This window comes from Mauremys mutica, chromosome 1, assembly GCF_020497125.1.
Source record: "Mauremys mutica isolate MM-2020 ecotype Southern chromosome 1, ASM2049712v1, whole genome shotgun sequence".
NCBI lineage: Eukaryota > Metazoa > Chordata > Testudines > Geoemydidae > Mauremys > Mauremys mutica.
Window position 1 is genome coordinate 83,050,608 of NC_059072.1, and position 27,372 is coordinate 83,077,979.

At 42.9% G+C, this 27,372-nt stretch overlaps 1 protein-coding gene across 1 annotated transcript in view; it reads left to right on the forward strand.

Moving 5' to 3' along the window:
* PLXNC1 (plexin C1) overlaps window positions 1-27,372 on the forward strand; it is an 86,116-nt gene that overhangs the window by 40,323 nt on the left and 18,421 nt on the right. Inside the window, exons 11-20 of the mRNA XM_045000887.1 lie at window positions 2,056-2,235; window positions 3,378-3,465; window positions 4,015-4,221; window positions 5,558-5,660; window positions 7,280-7,381; window positions 7,784-7,887; window positions 10,407-10,460; window positions 11,855-11,979; window positions 12,516-12,714; window positions 13,952-14,098. Of these exons, the coding sequence (XP_044856822.1) occupies window positions 2,056-2,235; window positions 3,378-3,465; window positions 4,015-4,221; window positions 5,558-5,660; window positions 7,280-7,381; window positions 7,784-7,887; window positions 10,407-10,460; window positions 11,855-11,979; window positions 12,516-12,714; window positions 13,952-14,098 (1,309 nt within the window). The remainder of the gene's footprint in view (window positions 1-2,055; window positions 2,236-3,377; window positions 3,466-4,014; window positions 4,222-5,557; window positions 5,661-7,279; window positions 7,382-7,783; window positions 7,888-10,406; window positions 10,461-11,854; window positions 11,980-12,515; window positions 12,715-13,951; window positions 14,099-27,372) is intronic.

The window sequence follows — 27,372 nt, forward strand, 5'->3', positions numbered from 1 at the left end:
ATTGCCTACAGCTCCTCGAGAAAAAGGAAACATCATGCTGATTGCTCCCACGTGGCTCCTACATGGCCCAGACAGACATGGTACCCTTACCTGTCACAGCTGTCATTATATCCACCGATGACTCTTCCAATCACACCTTATTTCCTGTTGCAGAATGAGAGATGCACTCTCCATCCCAATCTGTGGGTTTTCCAGCTCAAAGCATGGCTCCTTCCTGGTGCCAGCACATGGAGACACCTTGCTTTGAGGAGGTACAGGACATGCTGTTACACAGTAGTAAAGGAACTACTCGTCGTATCTATTTGCAAAAATGGAAAAGATTCCAGGTATGGTACCAACCTAAAGGCGTCACCCATTATACAGCTTCCCTACTGGTAATCCTGGACTACCTGTTGGCTTTCAAGAAATTGTGACTCTCCGTTAGTTCACTAAAGGTCCATTTAGCAGCAGTTGCAACCTTCCACCAACAGGTAGAAGATTACTTGGTCTTCTCCCATCCAACTACAAAGAAGTTTCTTAAGGGCATAATGAACTTCTTCTCACAACCTACACTTCCCATTCCTCAATGGGATCTCAACCTAGTGCTAAAAGTACTAGGTATACTGCCATTTGAGCCTATGGCCACTTGCTCATTAACTCACCTTTCCATGAAGACAGCGTTCCTCATAGCCATCACTTCTTCAAGAAGGATAGGGGAAATAGCAGCTCCAATGGCGCATCCCCAAGGTCATGCTTTAGACCACATCCAGAGTTCACTCCCAAGGTGACTTCTGCATTCCACGTAAATCAGCTTATTCAGCTTCCAACCTTTTATCCCAAACCTCATCAGTATAATAGGGAAGCCATTCTTCATATGCTTGATGTGAGGAGAGCTTTGGCCTTCTATTTGGACAGGACAAGAACCTTCAGAAAATCTTCGAGACTCTTCCTCACCGTTGTAGATAGATCAAAAGGTACAGCGATTTCAGCTCAGAGACTCTCCGAGTGGGTCTTGGGCTGTATTATACTCTGTTACCAATTGCTCATTGTAACACCTTACCCTGTAATATGCATGCATTCTACAAGGTCGATCTCCTCATTGGTTGCCTTCTCCAAGGGTATCCCTATATCAGAAATCTGCAGAGCAGCGACCTGGGAATCTGCACATACCTTTGCAGAACACTATGCCATCCTGGGGGATTCAGCTGCAGATGCCAAATTTGGTGCTACTGTGTTATCATCCATATCAGTCTTGACTCCAAAAGTTCCTGCCTCCAGTGGTGGGCATTGCTCAGGAGTCACCTACAGTGGAGCACCCATAGGGATTCTACTTGAAGAAGAAGAGGAAGAGGTTACTCACCTGGTGCAGTAATGATGGTTCTTCGAGATGTATGTCCCTATGGGTGCTCCATGACCCACCCTCCTCCCCTCTACTTTGGAGTTTTTGTCATTGACTCTGTGGTAGAGAAGGAACTGAGGAGGGTCGCCCACACATACTGGCTAGCCTCGTGGCAGGTGAGGAGCAGCACATGTGCAGGCAGGTGGACAGCTACAAAAGTTCTCCAACCAGCAGCGCAAGGACTCAGACACACCTACAGTGGAGCACCCATAGGGACACACATCTCAAAGAACCATCATTACTGCACAAGGTGAGTAACTTCTTTCTGGGAGTCTTTTCTCCTCTCTCCGTCTCTTCAGTTTATGGCCTGCCTGCAGTAACATGGAGAGATGATTGGGGCTTCTGTCAGTTTGTTTAGTGCTACTTGGACTGCATTGCATGATCAGACCAAGGGATTCTACAGGATCTTCACTTGGGGCTCTATGGTGCATGGCAGGAGGAGCGCCGCTTTGGCAGTTCGGGCAGGAGTCTGAGCACCCTCTTTTTTTTTTGCTTGGAGCGGCAAAAATGGTAGAGCCAGCCCTGCGGCGCAGCAAGGATGCATGCTCAAAATTTTTTACTGATAGGGGAGCAGGATCAGAAAAGTTTGGAGACCACTGCTCTAGAGTCACAGCTAGAGTCTCTGACCTAGTTAAAATGCTGCAAAAACATCTTCACTGTTTTTCTTTCTCCTCCAGCATACAAGTCAGCAAGGTGTTAAATGACACACACGTGAGATTCTCTCTCCCACCTAGACGCAAAGAGGCCAAGAGTGTACACATAAAGGCCAATGGGCGTAAATGTTCACCACCAATCACAGTATATTATGTCTCTGAGCCATCATGTACTAAAATACAGCCAAACATCGCTTGGGCCAGGTAATCCTTGTTTTTGTTTTTTGTTTTATATTATGTTAATATTAGAAAACTTAACTGGCTGCCAGGTCCTCGACTGGTATAAATTGGGATACCTGTATTGGATTTCAGTGAAGCTGTACTCATTTACACAAGATAAGGTTCTGATCTAATAATCCAGTTAATCACCGCTATAACCCATTTGGGTGTATGGCAAGGAAGAATTTAGCCCAATTAATTGAACTGGGCAATATTTCATGTGCAAAGATGATCACTGTAACTGAAAAAAAAAAAGATACATTTGTGGAAAAGTACAAAACTATTTTTAACGCTCCTTAATAGGAAATGAAAAATAAACCTTGGTACTAAACTGAGTTCTGGAATGAAAGTGCCAGGATACCACAAACATATTTTGATTTTCCCCCATAATTTATTTTGGCCATACATTGTGGATTTCCCCTTCAAGACTAGCTGCAGAGTTTCTCCTTGATGTTAAAAGTATCTTTTTAAAAAAAGAAGTGAACTGAACATAAAATGAAAATTCCACTTCCTTGCGTAATATGTATGACATGCTCCCACTGACTTGTCTTTGGGCCAAAGTGCTAGATGCTTCCTGTGAGGTGCTCTACACCCTCAACTCCTACTAAAAGACAATGGGAATTGTGCATAGTCCTAGGTTGCTCCAGGAGCAGCAAAACAATGTGATGCTCCTTGCTCAAGGTAGATCTTTGGCTTATGCTCTGGCGCTAGCCCTTAGTGAGCACAATTTTGGTTAATACAAGCAAATTCATTGTAGCTACTTGAATGGAAGAAAATGTATGACTAACTGAGAAGTAATATATACCTATAGATTATTAGATCATTTGGGGCTTGCATTGGATCTCTCGTGAGCAAACAGGATTTGCACCATGAAACAGGCATGTAACTATATCTTATCTCTGAAAGTACTTTCAGTGTAACTTTGTATAACTGAAAAATTAGTCATATAAATTTACCTAGCCCTGCAACTTGTTTTTATTTTATCTACTGTTACCAAGGCAAACCATTATACACTGTGGCTAGTAGTTCCTTCTTGAATAAAACATTTTAAATGTAAACAGGAAAAACAAGATATGTATTTATTTGTGGGGAAAAACTAACATTAACCCCTCAATTTTTTTTTATAGTGGTGGTCGCAAAATAACCCTCTCTGGGAGAAATTTTAATGTGACAGACAGTGTCATTATTTCAGATGACCAGAGATTAAAATTTACTGTAAGTCTTGAACTCCTTTGCAATAACAAAATATGTGTTTTTAAAGGAATCATTTTTGTTCTTAAGCTCTTTCAAAAGCTTAAGCACATGCTTAACTTTACTCATGTGAGTAGTCCCATTGAATTAAATGGGACTACTCATATCATAAAATGATGTATGTGTTTAAATATTTGCAGTCAGGGTCTAAAATAGTTAATTCCCATGCATAGTTCTCCAAGGCCTTAAAGTTCTAAGGATTCTCCCTCCGATTTTTCTGTTTCTTCGCTTCCTGAAAGGCCTTGCATTCCAGCAACACTCTCCATCACCAACGTAGATACAGCCTTAGAAGCGTGCATGGCTGGTGCTATGATTGGTGCTTAAAAGAACATAAATGACCAATACAGAAACTACTTCAGATATAGTACACAAAGTATTTCTCTTAAATAGAAGGTTTATCAGTTTCCCATGTGATGTCAGCAGGATTTTAAAGTGCTACTTGAGTGCCTCAGTTTCTTACTGTATGTAGCATGGAGTACTTCAGCACTGAGAGTTTTGCTGTTTTTTTCCTAGGTCTCTGGATGTCCTGGAAGTACTTCTCCATGTAGTTTCCTAACACCAGATGTTAGCCTTTCAAAAGAGTTTAAAAATGTTACTGTGTCACTAAAACTGGAAAATGTCCTTATACCTTGTTTTGAATTAAAATATTGTCCTGACCCTATATTTATTGACTATCAACTGCATACTGAGATGGACCCACATCTGGAATTAAAATTATATGTAAGTTTTTAAAAAAATCAAACAAAAATTCACATATGATAGTTTTAAGTTTTACCACATTTAATAATAGTTTCCCGTTTCAAATTTGTTCTCTTCAGAAAAAAAAAGACACCTTAAATATTTCTGAAAATGAGATTAGCGTTACTCTCACTCACATGATGAATAATATGACTTTGGAACGTATCATCTTCAGCGTTCAAAATATTACCGAAACCCGAGATCATACTACTATACTGTGCAAAGGCAAAAAGAAAAAAGAAGGCAAGATTGAGTTATCCACTGTGAAAGTTTGGGTGAGTAAAAATTCTTTCTGTAGTGATTTAACATTGTTTGGTTTTTATGCTTATAAAATAGGTCCTACGATGTTAATTAGCTGATCATGGATCTCCTTTATAATTAAAGAGTGAAATAGCATTATAACATATCTTACCTAAAATATTTCACAGCCAAGTTGTCTTGCTGTGATGCTACTCATGCTCAGGTTTAGGTGAACTTGCAAGATTTGTCCATGTGTAGCTGAAAAGCTATATGAAAACTTCAAGACCTGTGAGCTATCACAGTGTCTTATGAGGAGTTCAAGGGACTAAGTGCTGCTCCTCTCAACCTCCCTGGAGCAGAACCAATGCAGAAGAGGGAAGGATGCATGCTTTGCAGCTGTGCCATCTGTGCCACCTTCAGGGTGTGGTTGGTTGTAACTGTGAAGCTCCATTGGCTGAAGTAATTCCCCATGGAGGGTGGGGAGGTAATCCAGGGGCTGGGCTACAGAGGTGTGAGCCTAGGTAAGGGAAAGGAAATGACCTAGGTTCGGTGCAAGGCCTCTACCAGAAATGTTGTTTTTCTTTGGTGTTGACTTGAGCCTTACATTTGTCTTTCTGCTAATCAGGGTAGACATCTGTAGTGAAAAGAGCAGTTTTTGTCTGTGAAAACTTGTTTTTACTCTCTTGAAAATGACATTTTTGTTTGCAGTGACTCTGGGGAGTGCAGATATTTGGCTGGTTTGAGGCCAAAATCTGCCTTTGCTTACACCACATTAATTTCAATGTGGCTAGCCTGAAATATAAGTGATGGCAGCGTTTGGTTTATTGTCGGTAGTTTTACATTTTTCACACAGCACAGTTTTGTTCTTTTGGTTTAACATAAGATATGGTAAATGTTATGTTTAGATCAGTTCATATATGTTTTTCCAAACTGCTTCTTCCTTCCCAATGATTTACCTAGTCAGGGTTCATCACTTCAGCTGAAGAGACCAGCTGCTTTATCCACTGAACATGATCTTCTGCAAACATGGACTAGAGTAGCTACATTCCACTAATACAGCTGTCTATTTTTCCATTAGGTTACAGTAGGAAACTTTTCACAGGAAGTTCAAAAGAAATCATCGCACAAGTATTTGTATGTTCTGTCTTTGCTCCCTATCTTATTACTGGGTGTAATTGTTGGTAAGTACTGTTATGCATTACCCTGTAATTTGATTTGCTGAAAGAGATAATTACTGTGTATACCTTAAAAGTATTTGGGATTGTCCAGGATGATCACAGAAAGTCTGATATTTTTCCCAGGTTCAGTTGGGAACAGCTAGGTAGATTATTTTGCTCTGGTGGTAAAGTTCATCATCACAGACTATAAGATGTAACAAGGCTGTTTCAGTACCCAGTTCTTCCAGGAAATGCACCATGTGGCCATGCAAGATCTAGGAACTATAGCCCAGATCCTCAAATGTCTTTAGGTGCCTAATTCCCATTGAAATCAGTGGGAGTTGGATGGCTATATACCTCTGGTGATCTGAGCCTACATTCCTACATCACAAGTTAGCACCTTCCCAGTTGTCAAAACAAAGCTCCCCAAGGGTGAGTGTCTCCAGCACAGTTGCTTATCATCAAACAATGGTTGTGATCATCCCATTTTAGATGATTCATGAGTTTAATTAATTGTAGTTAGTTTGGTCAGGTGTTTATTTCTCACCCATTCTTTTCATTATTTTAATTCTGCCATATTTTTACTCCATCATGTTTTGTAGTGAGAGGCATGTCTCAGCCTTTACTGCTACCCTTGTCAATGCCTCTCCTCTCTCACAAGTGTTAACTAAGCAATTTGGAAATGTACATGACAACTTAAAATATTTCTCTTGCTTGTAAAATCAGTCAAGTTTGAAGAGTTTTATTCCACCGTCTGTCAGATGCTGCTGCTTAGCATGCAGATTTGAGTGTGTTATCTGTTAAAAGAAAGTCAGCCTGATAATTCTGAGATCTAAATAAAAGGAGTGTGTTATTAAAGAGTGCCTTGCACAATGGGATACTATTGTCAGCGGACTGTGTTTTAAGCAGTCGAGCCTAGTTGTCAGAGCAGGAGTCAGGCCTAGTATTCAGAACGGGAAGCAGGCCTGGTCGTCGGAGTCTGAAAGCCAAAGCCGCTTGGTTGAGAAAGGATTATAATCAGTAACCAGGGCCGAAGGTCAGAACCCAAGTCAGAGTCCGAATGCCAGAGACTAGGGTTGAGACAGAGTTGGAGTCAGGAGTCAGTGCTGGGGGTCGGATCCAACTTACCAGATGTCAGGGAAGGCAGGAACAGGGCTGTTTCTGAGGCAGGAGCAAGGATGGGACAGGACAGTAACAAGGCTGGGTACAGGGCAATGTCTGGGCTGGATCTGTGGAGGAGCAGGTTGTGGCAAAAGATGAGGCAGAGAATCAGTGGGCCTATGTGTTGAGCAGCCAGTGAGCTACTGCTGCTCCAGAGTTTAAGAACTGGCCTGCTGGCTTCCTCAACTAGTCAGACAGAGTGGTCTGTCAGGAAGCCTCACTGGTTTGTTAAGGTGTCAGGAGTACAGAGCAGGTGCAGTTACAGGGCTTTACTCCTGAGGCCTGGTCCATGACTAGGACTCCTCTGTGCTACTGAAATGGAAATTAATAATAATAATAATTAATACAGAAGAATGTTACTAGAGATCCTTTTTTTCTTACACTCATTTTCATTTTATTGTTAGTATTGGTATATAAAGCAGATTTGTTCATGTTATTTCTATATTAAATATCTAATACAATTTTCTTTCAATTTTTTTTAGTGGCAATCATAGTAACTAGGTACAAATCCAAACAGTTAACCCGTAAACTGAGTCAACAAATTGAACTGTTAGAATGTGAAATTCGGAAAAAAATACGTGATGGTAGGTCTGCACAGCTTTCTTTTGTTTAATAAATATATCATTTCTGAAATTAAAGTGCCATGAAGAGACTCACATTTTTTAAATATTTTGTTTCATAGGCTTCATTAAACAGAAATAGAATAGTTTGGAATGTGAATATTAGAATTTCTTGTTAATGTTGGTGTGCAGTAGGAGCTAATTCTAGAAGCTAATAGCATTCCGTGTAACAATTTACTTCAGCAAAATTGAAGATAAAAAAAACTGCATCCAATCAATGTTTTCCATCCCCCAGAGATTCAACTAGAAAAATAATGCATCAAGTCTTAGAACTGTTTTTAAGAACACCTTTTCAGGGTCACATTGAAAGCTGAGAAGATAATTTTGTGTTATCAAAACTAACATTCCAGGGGGTTGTTATTTCAGGATTTGCAGAGCTACAGATGGATCAATTAGATGTGGTGGATAGTTTTGGAACTGTTCCCTTCCTCGACTACAAACATTTTGCTCTTAGAACTTTCTTCCCAGAGGTAAATGGTTGCTAGTCTTTTAGGTGTAATCCTTCCATGGTAATGAAGGTGGTTATCAAGTAAGGACCAAATGTGATTTTCACAGGAGGCCTTGTATACTACTCCAAATCCAGTAGAATAGTGCAGGGCAAACACTGCAGGGGAGTGCTTAGATCTGTTGATCGTAGGTTCTGTAAAACTTCATATGCTCTAAGTCTAAATTTTTAAATTAAATTAACCCTAGTGTCCCCTTAATTCATATGTGTTTAATGATTGTGTGTGCCATGCAAGAGTCTCTCATAGCCTTGCCTCACTAGATCTGCCTCCCTTCATGAGACTACTATTCCTAAACCTGCATTTTATCTGTTGCTTTTTATCTCTCACATGCTCACCTGTCTGTACAAAACTTAATTAAGTTAACTTAAACAGTTCTGCTAACATGTTTATATCATTGGCTCAACTTTAAGCCTGTGCTTTAATGTTATCCTAAATAGGGACTGGGCTTAAGCAAGTGTTTATATGTTTTCTGAGCTGGGGCCAGTGTTACTTGCAACATCATGACATTTAATAGCATGAGAAGAATGGGGAAAATAATTTCCCTGGAATAGCTGGAATGATCCCAAACTGGGGAAGAAAATACCAGTCTCAAATATCTTTCAAAGTTATATTATGAGACTAACCAAAGCCCATGAGTTTTTAGTACACATACTAATCTTCTAAGAGTATCAATATGAACAACTGCTTTTCAAAAACAAATACTTACACAGAAAATATTTTGTTGTATAGCTGGCTCAAAGGAGAAGATGGCCCTAGATGGTTTGTATAGTGCCTAATACAATGGGGTCCCAAAATTGACACTATAATGTGAATATTAAATATGAATAACAATAAAACTTTCCAAATCTGATATAGATCTCATTTATACCAGAGTAAATCAGGAATAACTCCACCAAAATCAGTGGACTTACCCAAGCTGCAACTGGGAGATCATAATAGGGCTCCTGTTGCTATAAATTCTGCATGGTTTACTTTTGTTTTCTTTTTTTACCAGGAATATTAACATGACAATATTATCATTATTTTTAGGAGTTCATCTGTTCTTTCTGCTTACTCCTCATCAAAAATCTTAACTCTCTTATGAAACAAACAGGATGGGGTTTATAATGTGTCATTTGCTATCAAAGTGGTCAGGGTGACAACTAGCATACGCCACACTTATCTCATGTATTTAAAAATATATTATATGACCATTTCAACTTCCCATGTTTTGTTACTTAATCCCGTATCTAGCAACCATGGCTTTGATTTTCATTATTAACTCTGGTATTTTAACTTCTGCTTGTGTTTTGTTATTTATATATGTATATTAAAAACCTTATTACATTTCTCTATATTTAACCCTAATTTTTACCCAGGTTTTCATGCTTTCCTTCTCTGTCTCTATCCTTTTCCTGAACTGTTTTGTTTAATCTTAACCATGTCTGCTTTGTGTAATTGTTTTTTACCTTTACCACATTGTGTGTGTGTGTGTGTATGTGTTTTGGTGTTGTGTGGGGGTGCTTATGGAAGAGAGGCGATGGAAATGGAAGGGCGAGGATGGAGGGAGAGGCTAATGGAGAAGGAGAACTACAAAGGCTAATAGGCATGTGGAAGAGGAAAGAGTGGGAGGAAAAGTTGGGATAAGGATCAGGGGACAGGAGCAGGAGGAGTGGCAAGATAGAACACACAGGAAGAATTCTCTGTGTCAGTGAAAAAGTGGATAACAGTAAATGCCAACAGAAAAGTCTATTAAGTGCCTCTGAATGAGTTTGGAGGCCAAACATACTGATTGGGAGAAATACAGGCTCTGTGAAGGCCTGGTACTCCCTGCTGCTAGGAAACTGGGGTCTTTTAAGATTTGCCCTTGGAAAACTTCGGCTAACTGCTAACAAGGCTTGCAGCACAGTGCTGGTCAGGGGTCAGTGGGACCCAGTGTCCCCTATGGCTCCTCTGTGGTTTAATAATACGGACTTGCCTCAAAGGGTTGTGGCAGACTTAATTCATGAACTTTGAGATCCATTGTTAGTAAGTGTATTAAAAGTGTCAGCAGTAATAATAACTGCAGAGAAAAACTCTAAATTTGGCTAAGCCCAGGGGTCCCAGACATCCAGAAGAGTCATACTATTGGTATAGTGACATCCGGGAGTAATGCATTCTGGGGTGTCCTCACATACCTGGAAAAGCAGCAGATTTTTGTGTGATGATAATAAACAGTCTTTCCTATGGCATATATGAACATGGCTGCGGTGACTGACCTCCACAGCTGGGAGTGAGGGCATTCAGCAGCATACCAGTAAATCTGGCCTAGCTTAATCCTGAGTTTCTCTTTGCAGTTTTCCTTTATGTTACATCCCAGAACTTTTGCAGAAATCACAGAATACATAAATTGCAGGTGCATTTAGAAGCCCAAATCATCTTTAGTCAGCAAAGTCTGTTGCCTTGGGTACATGCTTAGCCTTTGATATTTCTAACAGTAATACATCACCTGTCTTTTATTTTAGTCAGGCGGCTTTGCATCCATTTTCATTGAAGACATGCACACTAATGTGTCACGGGTAAGTCTATGTAATGTAATTTTACTTTTATTTAGTGGTTATTCTTTTCTGTCTACGGGTATGGCTACACTTACGGTTTGCAGCGCTGGTAGTTTGCAGCGCTGGTCATCCAGCTGTGTAGGAGCAGCGCTGGTGTGTGGCCACACTCACAGCTACCAGCGCTGGTGTGTGGCCACATTTGGAGCATTTGCAGCGCTGTTGGGAGTGCTGCATTATGGGCAGCTATCCCAGCATTCAAGTGCACCAACGTGCTTTTCAAAAGAGGGGGGTGGAGGGTGGTGTACTGTGACAGGGAGCGGGGAAGATAGAGAGAGTGGATTTTTGGAGCCAACACTGAGTGTTAGCTTCCTGGATTGGAAAAATCACAAAATGTTCATGAGCCCTTAGTCTTAACTCTAATTGCAAACAGCCTGCCTGTTTGCTGTGATCAGTGTTTGTTTTTTTAGATAAGCAGTTCAACGGAGCGATCGGCTCCGTTCTGTTTCATTCACTCTTCCTGCCTGCCTCTCATTTGATCGTTCACAGCCAGGTATAGATAGCTCCTGTTTGCTGTGATCAGTGTTTGTTTTTTTAGATAAGCAGTTCAAACGGCTCCGTTCTGTTTCATTCACTCTCCCTCCCTGCCTGCCTCTCATTTGATTGTTTACAGCCAGGTACAGAACGGAGCTCCGATCGGAGCTCGTTCACAACAAAACAAAGAAAGGCTGCATAACAAAACAAAGAGAGTAATTTATAAAAGCATTCTGGGATACACCTTATTCCCTGGAGGCCAATCACAGCGCTGGTGTGTGGCCACACTTGATGACCAGCGCTGCAGCACCAGCGCTGGAATCCTTATTCCCCATGCTGAGTGAGGTGTACGGCCAGCGCTGCAGCCAGGGAGTTGCAGCGCTGGAAGTGCCCTGCAGGTGTGGCCACTTACTAATTGCAGCGCTGGTGGAGGCTTTCCAGCGCTGCAAATCGCCAGTGTAGCCATACCCGTACGTGTGATCATGGTCATCACCATAGAATCTGAGCACCTTCCAAATGATCAGTCAGATTAAATTTTCTCTACATTCCTTCCCATGTGGGGAAAAGTTACATGGCTTTATGTATATAATGTAGTAACATATATGTATATATGAAAACAGGATCTTATAATGGGACGTATCAGACAACTTTAACTGTAGGTAGTATTGCCTGTATATAAAGTGTGTATGTGTGTGTGTGTGTGTGTGTGTGTGTACAGATATGCTATGGGTGAAATCCTGGCCCCACTGACATGAATAGCAAAACTCCTATTGATTTCATTAGTTCCAAGATTTCATCTTGTGTGTTGCTTACCCTCATTTCTAAGAATTAAGGACCTGTCATACCCAACTACAGTTTGCCTTATTTTTGTTTAACTGTTCCAGAGCAGAGACCCCAGGCAAAAGGATGAAAGCCTCACCATGTTGCATGCTTTAATTTGTAACAAGGATTTTCTTGTTACTCTCATTCACACCCTTGAAAAACAGAAAAATTTCTCTGTGAAAGACAGGTATAGTATGATTTTGCCTTATAATCTTCAAGACATAGAATTAAGAGAAAAATGACATGGATTATGACACACACATCTAGTTTTCACTACATACAAAGCAAATTTAAGCTTTTCCAAAGTATTTTTCCTTGTTCTTCGCCTGAAACAAGCCATTAAAAAGAGATCAGCAGATTTATAGATGCCTATAGACACTGAACTAGCAAAATACTTCACCTCAGAGCAAGCAGTTCTTGCTTTATAATTTGGAACTTTTCTTTCATTGAAATGGAAACTATTCAGATACACAAAATACATTTTTTTTAAATTGCTGGATGGGATGATCCTGTGTACTTTAAATTTTATAGACTTTAGTGTGTGTTTGGTGTACCTAAAAAATGAAGGTTCAGCATATAGGCATAACTGAAAGGTGTATGTTTATTTGAACTAATTTCACAGTAAGCTGTTATGAAAGGCTTAGGATCACCTTTCTATTGTCATAGATTTGAAAAGCAAATTCCAGACCTTTTAGCTATAACTTTTTCGTTTTTTGTAAATAGGTGCTTGTTTGCATCCTTCTTGACTATTGCACTACAAAGTAAACTAGTCTACCTAACCCATATTCTAGAAGTCTTGACCAGGGACTTGATGGAGCAGTCTAGCAATACGCAACCTAAGCTCATGCTAAGGCGCACAGAATCTGTCGTAGAAAAACTGCTGACAAATTGGATGTCTGTTTGCCTTTCTGGTTTTCTTCGGGTAAGTTTGACATCTTTCCACCACCTTAGACACTAGAATAAGGAATATTTTCAACATAGCACATGCTGACTTCTTCCATGCAGAACTCATGAGAGATCTGTTTGTGCATGAAACCTAACTTTCTATCCTGATCAGTAACTTTCTATCCTATTACTATCCTGATCACTTATATAGAGAGCTGTCATTATGCAAAGGTAAGAAAAGAGCAACTGTATAAATGATGCTAACAATCTGTACTTGGGTTGGACTTCAGGTAATTTTGAAACTCTGACATTTTCTTCTGTTACTTCACAGATTATCATCCAAACCCCATCAGATATTTTCTTATCATGGCAGAAGTTTCACATTGTGGTTAGAATGCAATGTGTATCCTCCTCCTCAAAAGCTATTCTAGAGCTATGCTTTGAGAGAGTTTAAAGGGAGGCTGTCATTTTGAAAACCTCACTTCTGTTTGAATTTTTTTTGCCTATTGTTGTTACAGCTAACACCTATGATTAATAGAACTGTAAGAGGTTGGGGGGAAATGATCCCTCTCATTTTAGTCTGTTTAATTTAGTCCATTTGGTTGCGTTTTGTGTGCAGACAATTTTGTTGTTTGAGGTTGTACTTCCTGTTTTGTGCACTAATATGATGACATCTCTCCTGTGCCCTGTTTTGCAGGGAGCTCACATGCTTTGCCCTAGGGGCTGCAAAATACAGCAGCAGGGTAGTTCGAAGCTGGCAACTTTCCTGGGACCCAAGTACAGAGCGAGGGGACAGTCAGAGAAAACCTGTTCTTTACATCCCAGTCCTCTTCATGGGGCTGAGGAGCAATGGTAGCTTGGGATGGTAGAGTGACCTACACAGGGTTGGGGAGTGAGTGATGTCTGAGAGAAGATGACAGGTCCCTCTGAGAGCTCCAGAGGCGAGCTAAGCCAGGCCAGACGAGGCAGGGGAGGCAGGCTTTCTCCACTAGCTGCCTGCCTGTGCCCAGCATGGGGCTCTGAACTGCCATGGCAGGAGCCCCAGGTGGCTCTTCCCATTTGAGTAAGAGAAACAGGAGTTGGGTGGGGAGTTACGAAAGAACAGATCAACCTGCACAGAAAGTATTTTTAATTGCAGGACAGCTGAGCAACTTGGCTAAAAAGGAAGTTAGTTTGACTGGCTTCAAATTGTTGGTGTCCCACTAGAGTTCCAATGGGAATGCAGAAGAAAGAACTAAAGCTGTTGCTTGTTTGTGTTTGGTCTTATTTCTTAGGAGACAGTTGGAGAACCATTCTATAAGCTTGTGACCGCCCTCAACCAGAGGATAAACAAAGGGCCGGTAGATGTAATAACTTGCAAAGCCCTGTATACACTAAATGAAGACTGGCTTCTGTGGCAAGTGACCGAATTCAAACCAGTGGTATGTTTGCCAAGCTGCTTTTCCTTCAAATACTGAAATGTTTTGAAAGAACTCACAACATTCTTCTTATGGAAGGATGCTAAATGGAGTCTCTTAGATACTCCAGTGATGGTGGTGATATAAGTACCTACACAGATAAAAATGGGCAGAAAAAACAAAATTATTATTAACACAGTTTCAAAACACAGTAGATGTGAATTAACCCACGTTTCACCAATCTGATACCTTCTGCTTCATAGCAGTGATCTAATAGCCAAGCTCGTGATACTTCAAGTTATTCTTATTAAAAATTATACTATAGAACATTTGCAAGTACACGATGAGGTATTGAAATAAATATTTAAAACTAGATTAGATTTATCAACAGTACACAGGAAATTTTGTGATGCTGGATACCTGTGATTTTATTGTGCTTGCTTACTCAATAATCCTCAAAATTCAGTAATTCACTGTGGGCTTTCCTGTCATTAACTGCAAATTAGTAAAGTTGTAGTGTGGTGGATTTTAATTAGTTGCCTTAATAAAAACAAGGTCCCTATGAAACTTAGTTAAATCATAAAATTCCAGGGTGGTGGTGTCAGAACTTTCCTCTATGCATAGATTTGTTACATTCATCAAAACAAATACAACGTTCTTACCATTTTGCACTTATCGCTGAATTACCAAGATATCCTTTTTTTTAAAAAAAGATGATCGCAAAAAGGTAAACATGTTCTGTTTCCTGTGTGCTATGAATCCTTGGGGTTTTTACTGATTTGTAACAAATATTTGGTGCTGCACATTTAATGTTCTGTGATAAAGATAGGTTTTATATGTTATAGCTAAAATTATTAACTGTCTAGATCAGAGGTTTCCCAACTGTGATCCATGCACCAAATGCTAGTGGTCCACAGAGAAGTGGCTAGTTCCATGGCATTGGTTCTCCTCCTTATTTCTAGCTCTAAAATACATTGAAAGATGTTTAACACTATATTAAGGGTGAGATTTCAAAAAGCACCTAAGAGACGTAGGTACTGAGCTCTCAATGAAAGCTAATCTAATACTTTCTTGGTTTTTCAAGTATGCATTTGCTGCTGTTGCCGTGTGGCCATTATGCTATCAGAAAAGGGAAGGGAAATGGTTTGTGCAGTACTACATGGGAGGCTGAGTTGGTTTGTGTGATTGGAAATAGAAGGGGAAGTGAGAGACCGATAACTTTTGTTAGAATGTTCCAATACCCTGCTCCAGGTTCACTCAGTCTGGCCCAGAGTTAAACATATATTTAAAACAGAAAATTACACAAACTTGAGCCTGATCCCAGAATAGTATTTGATGGAATCTGTGGGTTTGAAAAGTGAAAAAAGGAAACACAAACTTTGGAACTGAAGACTTCAAGTGTGGAAGAGCAGACAGTTGGAAGATGCAGATTACTATCAAAATGAATGACCTTTCTTTGAAACAAATTAGCCCTGTCCAATAGGAGTGTGAGGTCTAACATGGACCGGTCAACCAACAGCATCCTACTAAATGGAAAACAAAGCTTTATGATAGCAGACTGAATATTTTGAACAATCAAGTCTACTTTACCGACAAGAAAGAGAAAGGTCCTGCAAGGCATCACTGAAAATGATTGGCTCTTGGAAGCCTTATCCCTGAACACAGAGGAGCAGCAATGTTATGAGAAGTAGGCCTACCGCATAAGAGTGAAATACATCCAGTAGTTTCCAAATAAAACATCCTGGATATGTTAATTTTGGTCACATTTTATTAGATCTAGGAAAACTAGATGAAGGCCATGTGATTTATGAAGATACTCATCAGCAGCCATTGCATCCAAGCAATCCCCAATAGAAAGCCAGAAGTATGAACTGTGGCGATCAGAGAGAATTCTGAATTATAAATGCGACTAATAGTGAGCGTCCCCTCCATTGATAATACTTATCTAATCTTAGACTAAATTCTATAGCACTGTTTGACAGTTCTAGAACCTCTTGGTGGCTGATTATGCCTGCAGCCCTAGAAAACTCATATTCTCCTTTTCTTTATCCTCCCACACCCTCAGGTTCCCCAGTTTCCACCATTTATTTCAGTCCTGTGTTGGTTTGTTCAGGCTTCTGAGTGTCACGTTGCTGGATTTGGCTTCTTTCTTCATTGTTCTGCATAGTATTTCTCTAGCTCAGGGGTGGGCAAACTTTTTGACCCAAGGACCACATCTGGGTGGGCAAATTGCATGCAGGGCTATGAATGTAGGACTGGGGCAGGGAGTTGGGGTGCGGGAAGGAGTGTGGGGTGCGGGAGAGGATGTGGACTGCAGGAGGGGGCTCAGGGCAGGGGGTTGGGGTGCAGGAGGGATGCGGCAGTGGGATCAGGGCAGGGGATTGGGGTGCAGGAGGGATGCGGGGTGTGGCATGGGGTTGGGGTGCAGGCAGGGGGCTCAGGGCAGGGAATTGGGGTACGGGATGCCCAAGGGGTTCGGGGTGCGGGCTCTGGCCCAGCACTGCTTACCTGGAGCGGTTCCAGGGTGGCAGTGGCACAGAGCAGGGCTAAGACCGGCTCCCTGCCTGTCCTGGCCTCACGCCACTCCCAGAAGCGGCCGGCACCACGTCCTTGCAGCCCCTGGGGGATGGGGTGCAGAGGGCTCCGTGCTCTGCCTTCCCCTGTAGGTACCTTCCCCGAAGCGCCCATTGGCCGCAGTTCCCTGATCCCGGCCAATGGGAGCTGCGGGGGGCAGTGTTTGGAGGCGAAGGCAGCGCATGGAGCCCTCTGCCCCCCATCTCCCAGGGACTGCAGGGATGTGGTGCCGGCCGCTTCCAGCAGTGGTGTGGGGCCCATGGCACCATGGGAGTGGCAATCCTGTGGGCCAGATCCAAAGCCCTGACAGGCCGGATCCGGCCTGCAGGCCGTAGTTTGCCCACCCTTGCTTTAGCTCATCCTTTTTCTCTTTTTCCAGGTGGATGTGCATATTATCACTTACCATGGACGTCACATTGGTGGCATCCTTAAAGTCTGTCCTAAATATGTCCATTGTCGTCTTACCATGTTTGATGCCTTAGTTTGGTTTGCTCTGTTTAGAATTTCTGCTATTGAAAGAAACTCTTTCCAATGGATTCTTAACATCTTCCTCAGACAGTTACTTTGGAATGAGTTGAGTATATCAATTTACATTGTAGATTTCCATGACTCTGCTGCATAAAGGAGGACATGATTTTAGTGTTATAAATTCATACTTTTATGCCAGTACTAATCATGCTACTTCTCCAAATCTTTTCAAGTTTATGAAAATTGTTTGCTGCTTTTGATATTCATTGTGTGACAACTGGCATGGTGTCACCATCTTTGCACATCTCACAACCTATATAACTAATATGACTTACTTCTAGTGTTTCTTCATCCACTCTAGTGGTTACTTTAGCCCAGTGGTCCCCAACCTTTTTGGCTGGCGGGCGCCTGCCGAAGGACCACTGCGGCGGTGGAGCACCCGCTGAAATGTCGCCGAATTTTGGCGACATTTCGGCGGCGACGCCTCTCGATGACGTCGCTTGCCATCGACAAGCAACGTCATCGAGAAACGTCCCCGCCGAAATTCGGGAGCGACGCCTCTTGATGACGTCACTTGTCAACGACAAGCGTCGTCATCGAGAGGCGTCTCCGCCGAAATGCCGCTGAAATTCGATGGCATTTCGGCGGGTGCTCTCCCGGGGGCCAGGACGCGGGTGCATTAAGATGGCGCCCGTGGGCACCGCGTTGGGGACCCCTGCTTTAGCCATATATTTTGTCTTCCCCTTGTTGATGAACAAGCCAACTTGTTTGACCATATCAGCCAAAAGCTGAGTATTTTCTTTGATTAACTGATGGGTTGAACTAAGATGGACAGTGTCCTCAGCAAATATGTTGTCATCCAATTGTGCTTTATATGTGTCCATTAAATTCTTCAGTTGCCTTCTGCAGTTACTTTCATAATATAGTCAATGACCAGTGCAAACAATAGTGGGGACATAATACAATCTCTCTGTACGCTGTCAAAAGCCTTGTGGAAATGTATAAAATTGATAACAAGCTGTGCTTGCCACTCCATACTTTGCTCTGTAATATGTCTGAGAACAACAATATGGCCTGCACCTGATCTCAGGGGTCTAAAATATGCTTGTTTCTCTCTAAGTTGAAGAGCTATTTGGTTCTTGATTCATTCCAGGATGATGTTGCACATGATTTTCCCAGGCACTAAGAGTAATGGGATTCCTCTCCAGTTACTAGTATCAGGGGGTAGCTGTGCTGGTCTGTATCACAAAAACAACAGGGAGTCTGGTGGCACCTTAAAGACTAACAGATTTATTTGGGCATAAGCTTTCGTGGGTAAAAAATCCACTTCTTTTGATGCATCTCCAGTTACTGCAGTTGTTTAGGTCACCTTACTTTGGCAATTTTACTATAAGCCTCTCTTTGCTGGGTTGGGTTCTTTTTCTCCATTCCATATTCTGCCCAGAAACACAAGGAAAATCTGGAGGGCTGTTTCATCACTTGCTTTAAGCATCTCTCCACTATTATTATCCTCTTCTGCTGCTTTCCCATTTTTGAGTTTACTGATGGCTTTTCTAACTTATTCCCATTGTAATATCTCCTAAATCAATAGGCAGCTCTAGGAATAGGTCTTCATCATATATTTCTAGTAATTTGCTCGGGCTTGGTCTTTTAGGCTTGAACAAGAGATCAGCTTCATGTGAAGAATATGATGGGGATTGGTCAAATCCATAAGGAAGCCCATGTCATGAAAAGTGCCTTGCTCAAGGTCATATCAATAATGAAAATAGGACTTTGGACTGTGAGAACAATGTATGAAGCTACTAAAACTGGCCAAGTAATTAAAGAAATGGATAGATACCATCTTGATGTCCTTGGAATCAGTGAGTGTAGATGGATAGGGCTGAAAAAACGACACTTCAGAGGAACAAATAACACCATCATCTTCGAGAATGTGGATGATAGACATGAAGCTGTTGTAGCAATCTTGATGTTGAATGAAGCAGATCAGACACCGACTGAGTGGGAATCAGTCAATGGAAGTATTATTAGAGCTTGCTTTCAGACTCGATTATTCAAACTATCAGTCATACAGTGCTATGCGCTAACCAACAAAAAGCAAGATGAGGAAAAAAATGCTTTTCATGATTTGTTACAGAATGTGTTAACAAAGGTCCCAAAACATGACATCATAGTGACTATGGGTGATTTCAATACAAAGTAGAAATTTACAGTGTAAACTACCCAATGATAGGTGGAACAATATTTTCCTACTAAAGTCCAACATGATTCTCCCCAGATGATACTACAAAGAACCAGATAGATCATTTCTGTATTTAGAAAAATGTTTTGCAGCTCATACGTGCATACAGGGGAGCAGACATGGGCAGTGACCATAACCTTTGTATCACTTAATTGAAGGTCAAGTTACAGAGGATGAAGAAAGTTAAAAGACAACTGTGCATCAACAGCGCACAATTAAAAGACTGAAACACAAAAAGCAAGGCCGTCCCTAGCCATTTTGGTTCCGTATGCAGCTCCCCCATGGGGGGGCTGTGTGGGGTCCCAGGCCTCCATGGGGGGAGAGGCTGGGGGGAAACAGCCCCCTGGCCCCAGCCTGTTCCACTCCCCTGACTCCCAGCCTTGGGGTGGGGCAGGGGGAACCACCCCCCAGCACTCACCAGCGACGAGGCTGGGAGCCAGGGAAGCGGAGCAGGCGGGGGCCAGGTCGCTCCACTTACCACGCGGTGAGTGCAGGCCCCTCCCCTGCAGCAGTCCTCAGGGGAGTGGGGGTGGACCAGGGGCATGGGCTTTGGGGAAAGGGTGGAGTGGGGGTGGGACTGGGGCGGAGCAGGGGTGGGGCTTTGGGGAACGGGTGGAGTGTGGGCAGGACTGGGGCAGAACAGGAGCAAGGGCTTTGGGGAAGAGGTGGAGTGGGGGCAGAGCAGGGATGGGAAGAGGTGGGGCTGGGGCGGAGCAGGGGCGGGGGCCATGGAGAAAAGGTGGAGCAGGGGCTGGAGCAGCACACAGCTGCACAGGGCACCAGGAAATGTGGTGCACCAAATTTCCTGGTGCCCTGCACTGCCACGTATTTTGTGTATGGGTAGGGATGGCCCTGACAAAAAGTGTTTTTCAGCTTGAACTGAAGAACAGGTTCAGTGTTTTAATGGCGTTAACTGAAGAGAACTAAGACATTGATGATTTCCCATAGAGCATCAGAGTGTGCTGTCTGGAAAGTGCCAAGACACTTCTAATAACAATGAACTCTAAAAGGGAAGACTGGATTAGTGATGCTACTTGGCTGCCAGTAGGAAAGAGAAGTGTACAACAACCCAAAAACTGTTAAATGCTAAGACATGAGGAGACAAGCAAGTGGCAAGAAGAATACAGAGCTCTGGACAGAGAAGTAAAAGGAGTGCCAGCAGAGAGAAAAGGGCATATTAGTAAAATGTCCAGGGGCTGACGATGCTAGCCCAAGAGGTGACTGTACAATCTTGTAAAAGACATCAAATAGCTAAGAGGAAACTTTAGCAGTGGAGACCCTATTAAAGGAGCAAATGAAAAGACTCTTAGCACAGAAGAACAAAGGAAAAGATGGACAGAACATTTTCAGTAAAATGGCCTAGTCTAATTTCTCCATGTCTATTGCATTTTGTAGTCTGAGAGACAGGGGAAGAATGCTAGACTGGTGGGCAGTTTCAGTGGCAAATATAATTTTGCCAGTTCCCTTTTAATGAACAATATTCTATCTCAGTTTTTCACGCAGTGTAGTAAATGGAAAAGTACTACATACAGAACACTGACAAGACAGAGATTTGAGATACATGTAGAGCTGGAGTAAAAACTATGTGCTGTATGTGGTAACTTTCCTTTTCCCAGGTTCTTTCTGTTCTTTGACGCAAGAAACATTATTTTGCATACACCTCTGTCTTAAACCACAGCATAGTTGCCATCTGCTACTGTTTATTAGCTCAAATGCCTCACTTAACTAGAGCAATCACAATTTGCTTTCATTTACAGAAACAACTGTACGTCTGGAAAAATGTCTTTAAATGTTGAATTCAAACCTCTTTTTTACTTTGTTGGTAGCAAGAAAAAAAATGCTCTTTATTTTCCCTGTCCTTTAGCCAGTTTCCAAGCCAATCTCCAGTCAAGTAGGTCCTTTCCAAATGCTTGTTTTGGTCTTCTTAAAATAGTTGTTAAACCTTTCTTGCAACTTATGTTAATCCTTTGGTGCAGAGTTGTGCTTTACTATTGCTAAGCACTTACTTCTAGTGCATGCAATCTCAACTCTGGATATTACTGGGTTACCTTAAATGGCCTGTAATTTCCTCCTGAATCTTTCCTTAAGTTAACTTGTATTTTTCCTTGTTTCTCATGCAAAACCAGAAATAGTAGAAAAATACCTATTAATGTTTCTCCAAGATTTCTGTGCTTCCATCCATGTGTCTGTTTAATGTTGTCTGACCTTTAGTGCCCTTAGCAATCTTAAGAGCCTTTTCATAATTTTATCATCTATGATTTCTTTTTTAGTTTTACAATTTGTGGATAAATGTGGTGCTCATGAAGGTTAGATTCTAATTAAAGCTTGCTCATGCTAGGCATTGAGCAGTCAGGCAAAATCTGATTCATGAAAATTTCAGCTGTAGAGACAGACAAAATAATTGTTGGTTTTTTTATTGGCAGGTGTACCATTACATCACTCTGATTCTGTGTTTTTAGAGGAGTTTTTTGTTTTATGTATATGCATATGTATGTTCTTATCATCTGAGCATCTCACACACATCAGTGAATTTATCTCCCTGGCACCTCTTTGAGGTAGAGAAGTATTATTATGCCCATTTTATGCAAGGTTTAGATCTGTGAATCTATAAATGCTTCAATGCTGCATACTTAAGAGGCTGCCTCTCTCTGTGTGTGATACTGTTACAGCTGCAATCAGTGGAGCATTGGAGTGGGGACACCCTTGGTGTAAAAGAGAGGACATTCTCTGTGAGGGGTCTGATAGATATGGGAGATCTTACTGTATTAAGTGTATGTATCATTGTGGGCCAGGGACTGTATATAATTCCACAGGGGAATGTGACCACAGCTCCTCCAGGAATGAACTGCAGTGAAGGGTGATTAGGCAGATTCACTCAGGTTGTAACACCTCCAGAGAGGTACTACCACCTGGGGAGGTTCACATATACCAGGTCGAACTGGATTCTTCAGAGGCCAACAGGCAAAGAAAGGACTTTTAGATAAAAAGCCTGAGTTTAAATTGACTTAGGGCTTTCTTCCTTATCTAGCAAATGGACAGGACCTTCTGTCTGAGGCAGGGCCCCAGTCCCTTGAGGGACTTGACCTATTAGGGCCTCATAAGACTGGTAGGTGACCTCTGGTAATCTTTTAACATTCTTATAGGAACTTCTATTGTTTTTATGTGATTTCTCTGTAATGCTTTTACCTTAAGAATAAATGTGCTTGCGTATAAAGATCTGGGTGGTAACATAAAACTCCTGGTGATTATGCTGTTCATAGCCTTTGAAGAGAAAGCAAAGCACAGACGGTAGCATGTTTAAGCAGTCTGGTTTGCTGGAAGTATCACAGCATAGGCAGGGAACTGGGCAGCCTGGGGAAAAACCCCAGTCAGGAGGGAGAGAGACACAGGTCTCCATCCAAGAGAAGTGGTGGCTAAGGAACAGGGAGTCTAGAGCAGGTGTCCTTAAGGGACCAAAGAGGGGGAACACAGATTTAGTTACCTGAACTGTGACGGGGGAATCTCAGCTTTTAGACCTATTCTCCCCTCTCATCCACTCTGACTGGAAATAGCTTGAATATGATTACTTTTAGGGCACACTGCAAGGCCCATCTCTTAGCCAGGGCTGCTGGGGAAGCAGAGGCATGATAGGATCTGATGTTTATATTGGGTTTGATTTTACTGTGGCTGATTATTTTTTGTTTGTGGGATGTGGAGTACCTTCTAGTTTTACTTCCAATTGATTTTATTTTTAAAAGTTTGAAAAATGCATCTAGATGCTGTTTTGAATCTATTGATATAAATTGAAATAAAATAAAATAAAATATTGGCTTGAACATGAGAGTGAGAGTCAGGAATTCCTGATTTCTCATCCTAATTCTGGCACTTACTTATGTGTCTTTAGGCAAATCACATAATTCTGCTGCATTTTCTTTCTTTATCGGTAACTTAGGGACAGTAATGTTCCCTACTCTACTCTATAGAGATATTTTGAGCATTCATTAGTTACTATTTGGATAGCAGGGTAGAGAGCTAAGTATTTTTATTTATTTTTCCCTATGGTGAAGATAGTTCCTTTGCTTGATTTGCCACATGATGTTGCACGTTTTAGGATGCCATCACAATTATTCTTGAAGCATCAAAAGCTTCATTTTACTCAAAGACAAAAACAGAGCTTTTAAAAGCCACAAGGATCTTCTTTTTCAGGGATGGAACCATAGTGGGCAGATGCCAAGTGGCAAACATGTTTAATTGGCAGTTTGCCACATTACATGCCCTGTTTCCATTCACATAATTACTACCAATGATTGCATTCTCCCCCCATCACCAGTAGCCTGGGGATTCTCTATCAGAGGGAATGGGAGAGTTAAACATAAGTCTGGCCTGCTTGCTCTCCAAAGCATTTTCTGATTTCCCTTCCAACTGACTATGCTGCAGACCCAAGTGCTCCATTTATCCAAAGAATGTGGGGAGCACCTGGGCATATTTCTCTACATCTCTGCTAATGTGACTTGACCCTGAGTTGGAAACTGTAGCCGGGGGGGGGGAAGCTGGGGGGAGGAATAGCGGGATGTAGCGAGGGGGCATGGCCCCCCTCCCTGACAGATGGGGAAAGGGCCACGACCGCCCCCTGGTGGGCAGAGCTGGGACACCCGCCACCGCCCCGCTGGAAGGCAGAGGGGCAGGACAGGAACTGGAAATATAAAAGGCAGGCCCTCCAGCTCAGTTGGAGGAGAGCTGCCAGAGGAGCAGGGCGTCTCCCCGTCACTGCTGGAGCTCAGACCCGATGGAGGCTGCTACAGCACTAGAGACCCAGAGGGACTGCCGGAGCTGCCAGACACTGGGGACACAAAGGAGCTGTTGGGGCTGCCACTAGCCATTTACCCCAGTGAGACAAATGATGACCCTGGAACCCAGGTACTCCCCTGAAGGGAGTGTAGGAAGGAGCCCAGGGAAGCCGAATAGGGTTTGGCTGTGTTACTGACTGCAAGCCGACCAGCCTGTTGCGGCCAGATTTCCATGTTGACCCAGTGGCGGACCACTAAGCCACTGTTAGGGCCCTGGGCTGAGACGCAGTGGAGTCGGGTGGGCCTGTGTCCCTTTACCCCCTGCCATCCAACCCCTGAGGCGGTGGCAGCCTCCCCAACGTTTGACCAAGAGACCTGCATTGGTCTGTCACCCGCCCGAGCTAGGACGCCAGATGGTTTTGCTGCTTGTCCCGCCAGACAGCTGGTCCCCCTAGACTTCTGCATTGCTCTGCCTGATTGCAGACCAGAGCTATGAACTGTTTGCAGCTTTGCCTGGACCGAGACCTCCCGGCCTATAGACTCTCTGCTGTTCAGCCTGACTGCAGGCCAGAGCCATTAACTGTCGGCGAATTTCCCCCTGAACTGAGTTGCTGCAGCAGCATTGTAGCGAGGGGGCGTGGTCTCCCTCCCTGATGGACGGGGAGAGAGCTGCGACTGCCTTATAGGGGAGAATGCTCCCCTTTGGTGAATGTGGCTCCTCTCGGTCGGGGTTGCAAGGCCTAGCTGTTGGAGATTAGGGAACTGCTCTTGTCCTCAGGGCAGCAAGGCCTAGAGGCCAGAGCCTATGAGGCTGCCTTTGTCCTCAGAACAGTAGGGCCTAGCAACTAGAGTCTATGAGGGGTAGGGGGACCCAGGCCTACCTTACCGCACCGGGTTCTGACCCAGAGCCTGTGAACCAGGAGTCCTGGCTTCAGGCTTAGGTCCCTCGCTCAACAAATGCATTCCCTGGGCCACTTCATACCCTTGATCCCAGATCCTGTAGTTCCTCCTGGGGTGGCAGCTTTCCAACTCCCTCATCCTCCATGGTCAAGTGGGGTCCCGTGATGGACTCAGTGTGCTTGGCCTCCTCAGGCTGGGGCTCTCGCAGCTCCCTCGCAGGAGCCTGTAGCTTGCGTCAGCTCTGGTCAGCCCAGACTGACCCAAGCTGCTTTCTTATATATACTCCCTCCACCAGGAACATGCACAGCAGGGGTGAGAGGACGTGACCTCCTGGGCCAAAGCGAGTGGTTAACTCTTGTGGGGCCAATGCGAGGTTGGTACACCTCGTCACAGAGCCATTAACCTTGGGCCAGTTAGTTCAATCTCAATTGCCATTCAGTCTTAGGCCTCTCTGCTGAGACTGCCTGAAGGGTACTGGCTGTAGTGAAATTTGTGACATGGATACTTGTTCACAAGGACCTGCACTGAGACAATCAACTCATTTTCTAATAGACTACTGAACATCCATAATATTAAGCAACTTTTTGTCCCCGCCAACTTGTGGTGGACTTGACCTAGCAACCTAAAGGCTCTGTGCCATTACCAGGTCTTTTAGTTTCACATTCTGCCTTAACCAAGCTAATCCTAGAGGAAGGGCAATGTCCTGGGTGAATTTAGACCAAGACATACACCCTGCTATGTGTCTTCTCCGCCTTTTTTCATTGCGTATTATAAAGAATGCAAATCGTTGCTGTTTGTCTGGTGGGCAGTGCAGAAATGGAGGGAGGACTCGAATTTCTGGCATGTTAACATATGAAGCGGTTTCACAGCACCTTCCACGGAGCTATTTGTGTGGGAATGTATGTGTAGGAAAGGAGACTTCACAGAGGAAACAGAACTTTTCCTGTTAGTCCAAAAGCAAGAGAGTTTCAGATTGAAACAGGGATGTTTGTATTATATTGTGGGGCAAATGCTATAATAGGAAAATCACCTGAACAATAGAACATGTTTGCAAGAAGTTGAAGAGGAATCAGCTTCATTTTAAATCTTCAATTTAACACTCAGTAAGCACCCTTGAAAGTGTTTAGTTAGGAATCCACCTAGTAGCAGAGGAATGAGCTAGAGCCATGCGGGAATATGTCAAGGGAGGCACGATCTGTGTGTTGTTGGGTTTTTTTTTAGAGCTCTGGGTGTCTGTCCTGGGTGGCTGGGGCTCATGCAGAAGGGCCATGCACACCCAGTAAGTGGAGATAAAGCCCTGCCACAGAGCCCTGTGGCTCTCCTTCCCCACAGCCCCCAATCCCTCACCTGGAGGCGGCGGGGCTCCGGCTGTCAGCCCCAGGGCAGCAGCGCAGAAGTAAGGGTGCCAATGGGGCACTAAGTCTGCCATGAAAAGGGATATTGATGAATATCCCTTTTCACATTGCCACCCTGACTTCTGTGCAGCTGCAGTGCTGCCTTCAGAGCTGGGTGGCAGTATATGAACTTGGGCCGGGGGGTGGGGGTGGTCACAAACAACTCAGATACAAAGAAGGGGGAGTGCAGATCAAATACTAAACTAGAGGCTTGATCCAAAGGCCATTGAAGTCTGTGGGAGTTTTCCCATAGACTTTAATGATCTTGGATCAGGCCCTAGATAAAATATTAAGCCATTTTGCCAAAATGATTCTATTATTCTATTGTTTGGATGTTATGATACAAAGCCTGTTGAAGCTGACAGGGAGACTTCCATCAGCACCAGAGAATTTTGGATCAGGCCCTAAGTGTAAGTCACTTATACTTCCTTTTATTGGTTTTTCTGCATCAAATCTCAGTCAGTATTCATTTCTTTCTTCAGGCACCATGTCCGCCGTCACTATTTCGACATCTCCGCCCCTTCCACTCAGTCTGTCCTTTCAGTAGACTCATTACCCTGGTAATTAAACATCTCTATGTCCTGATTAAGTCATTCTCAGTTACTTCAGTTACATTGTATTGTTCATTAAATCCTGATGTTTGCAGTTTTGCAATCTAGTTTTTAATACTCCATCTGTTTTTATAGAAACAGGGAAGTTAATTAATGTCTCTTTCGGTTCTTTCCTTTTCTTTCCTCACCACAATGTAGTAGTTTCCACTCATAGCTGATAAAAAAAAATAGAACCACTCATCTGTTATAATTATTAATATTTCTGAGAGAGAAAAGAGGCCCACACAATGGCCTGAGGCTAACTCGTCTCTACTTCTCATGAGAGCAGAAAGGAAAAAAAATAACATTTTTGGTTGCTTCCTCTTTTAACAATCTTTCTTCTAGTGAGTCACACCCACGATCC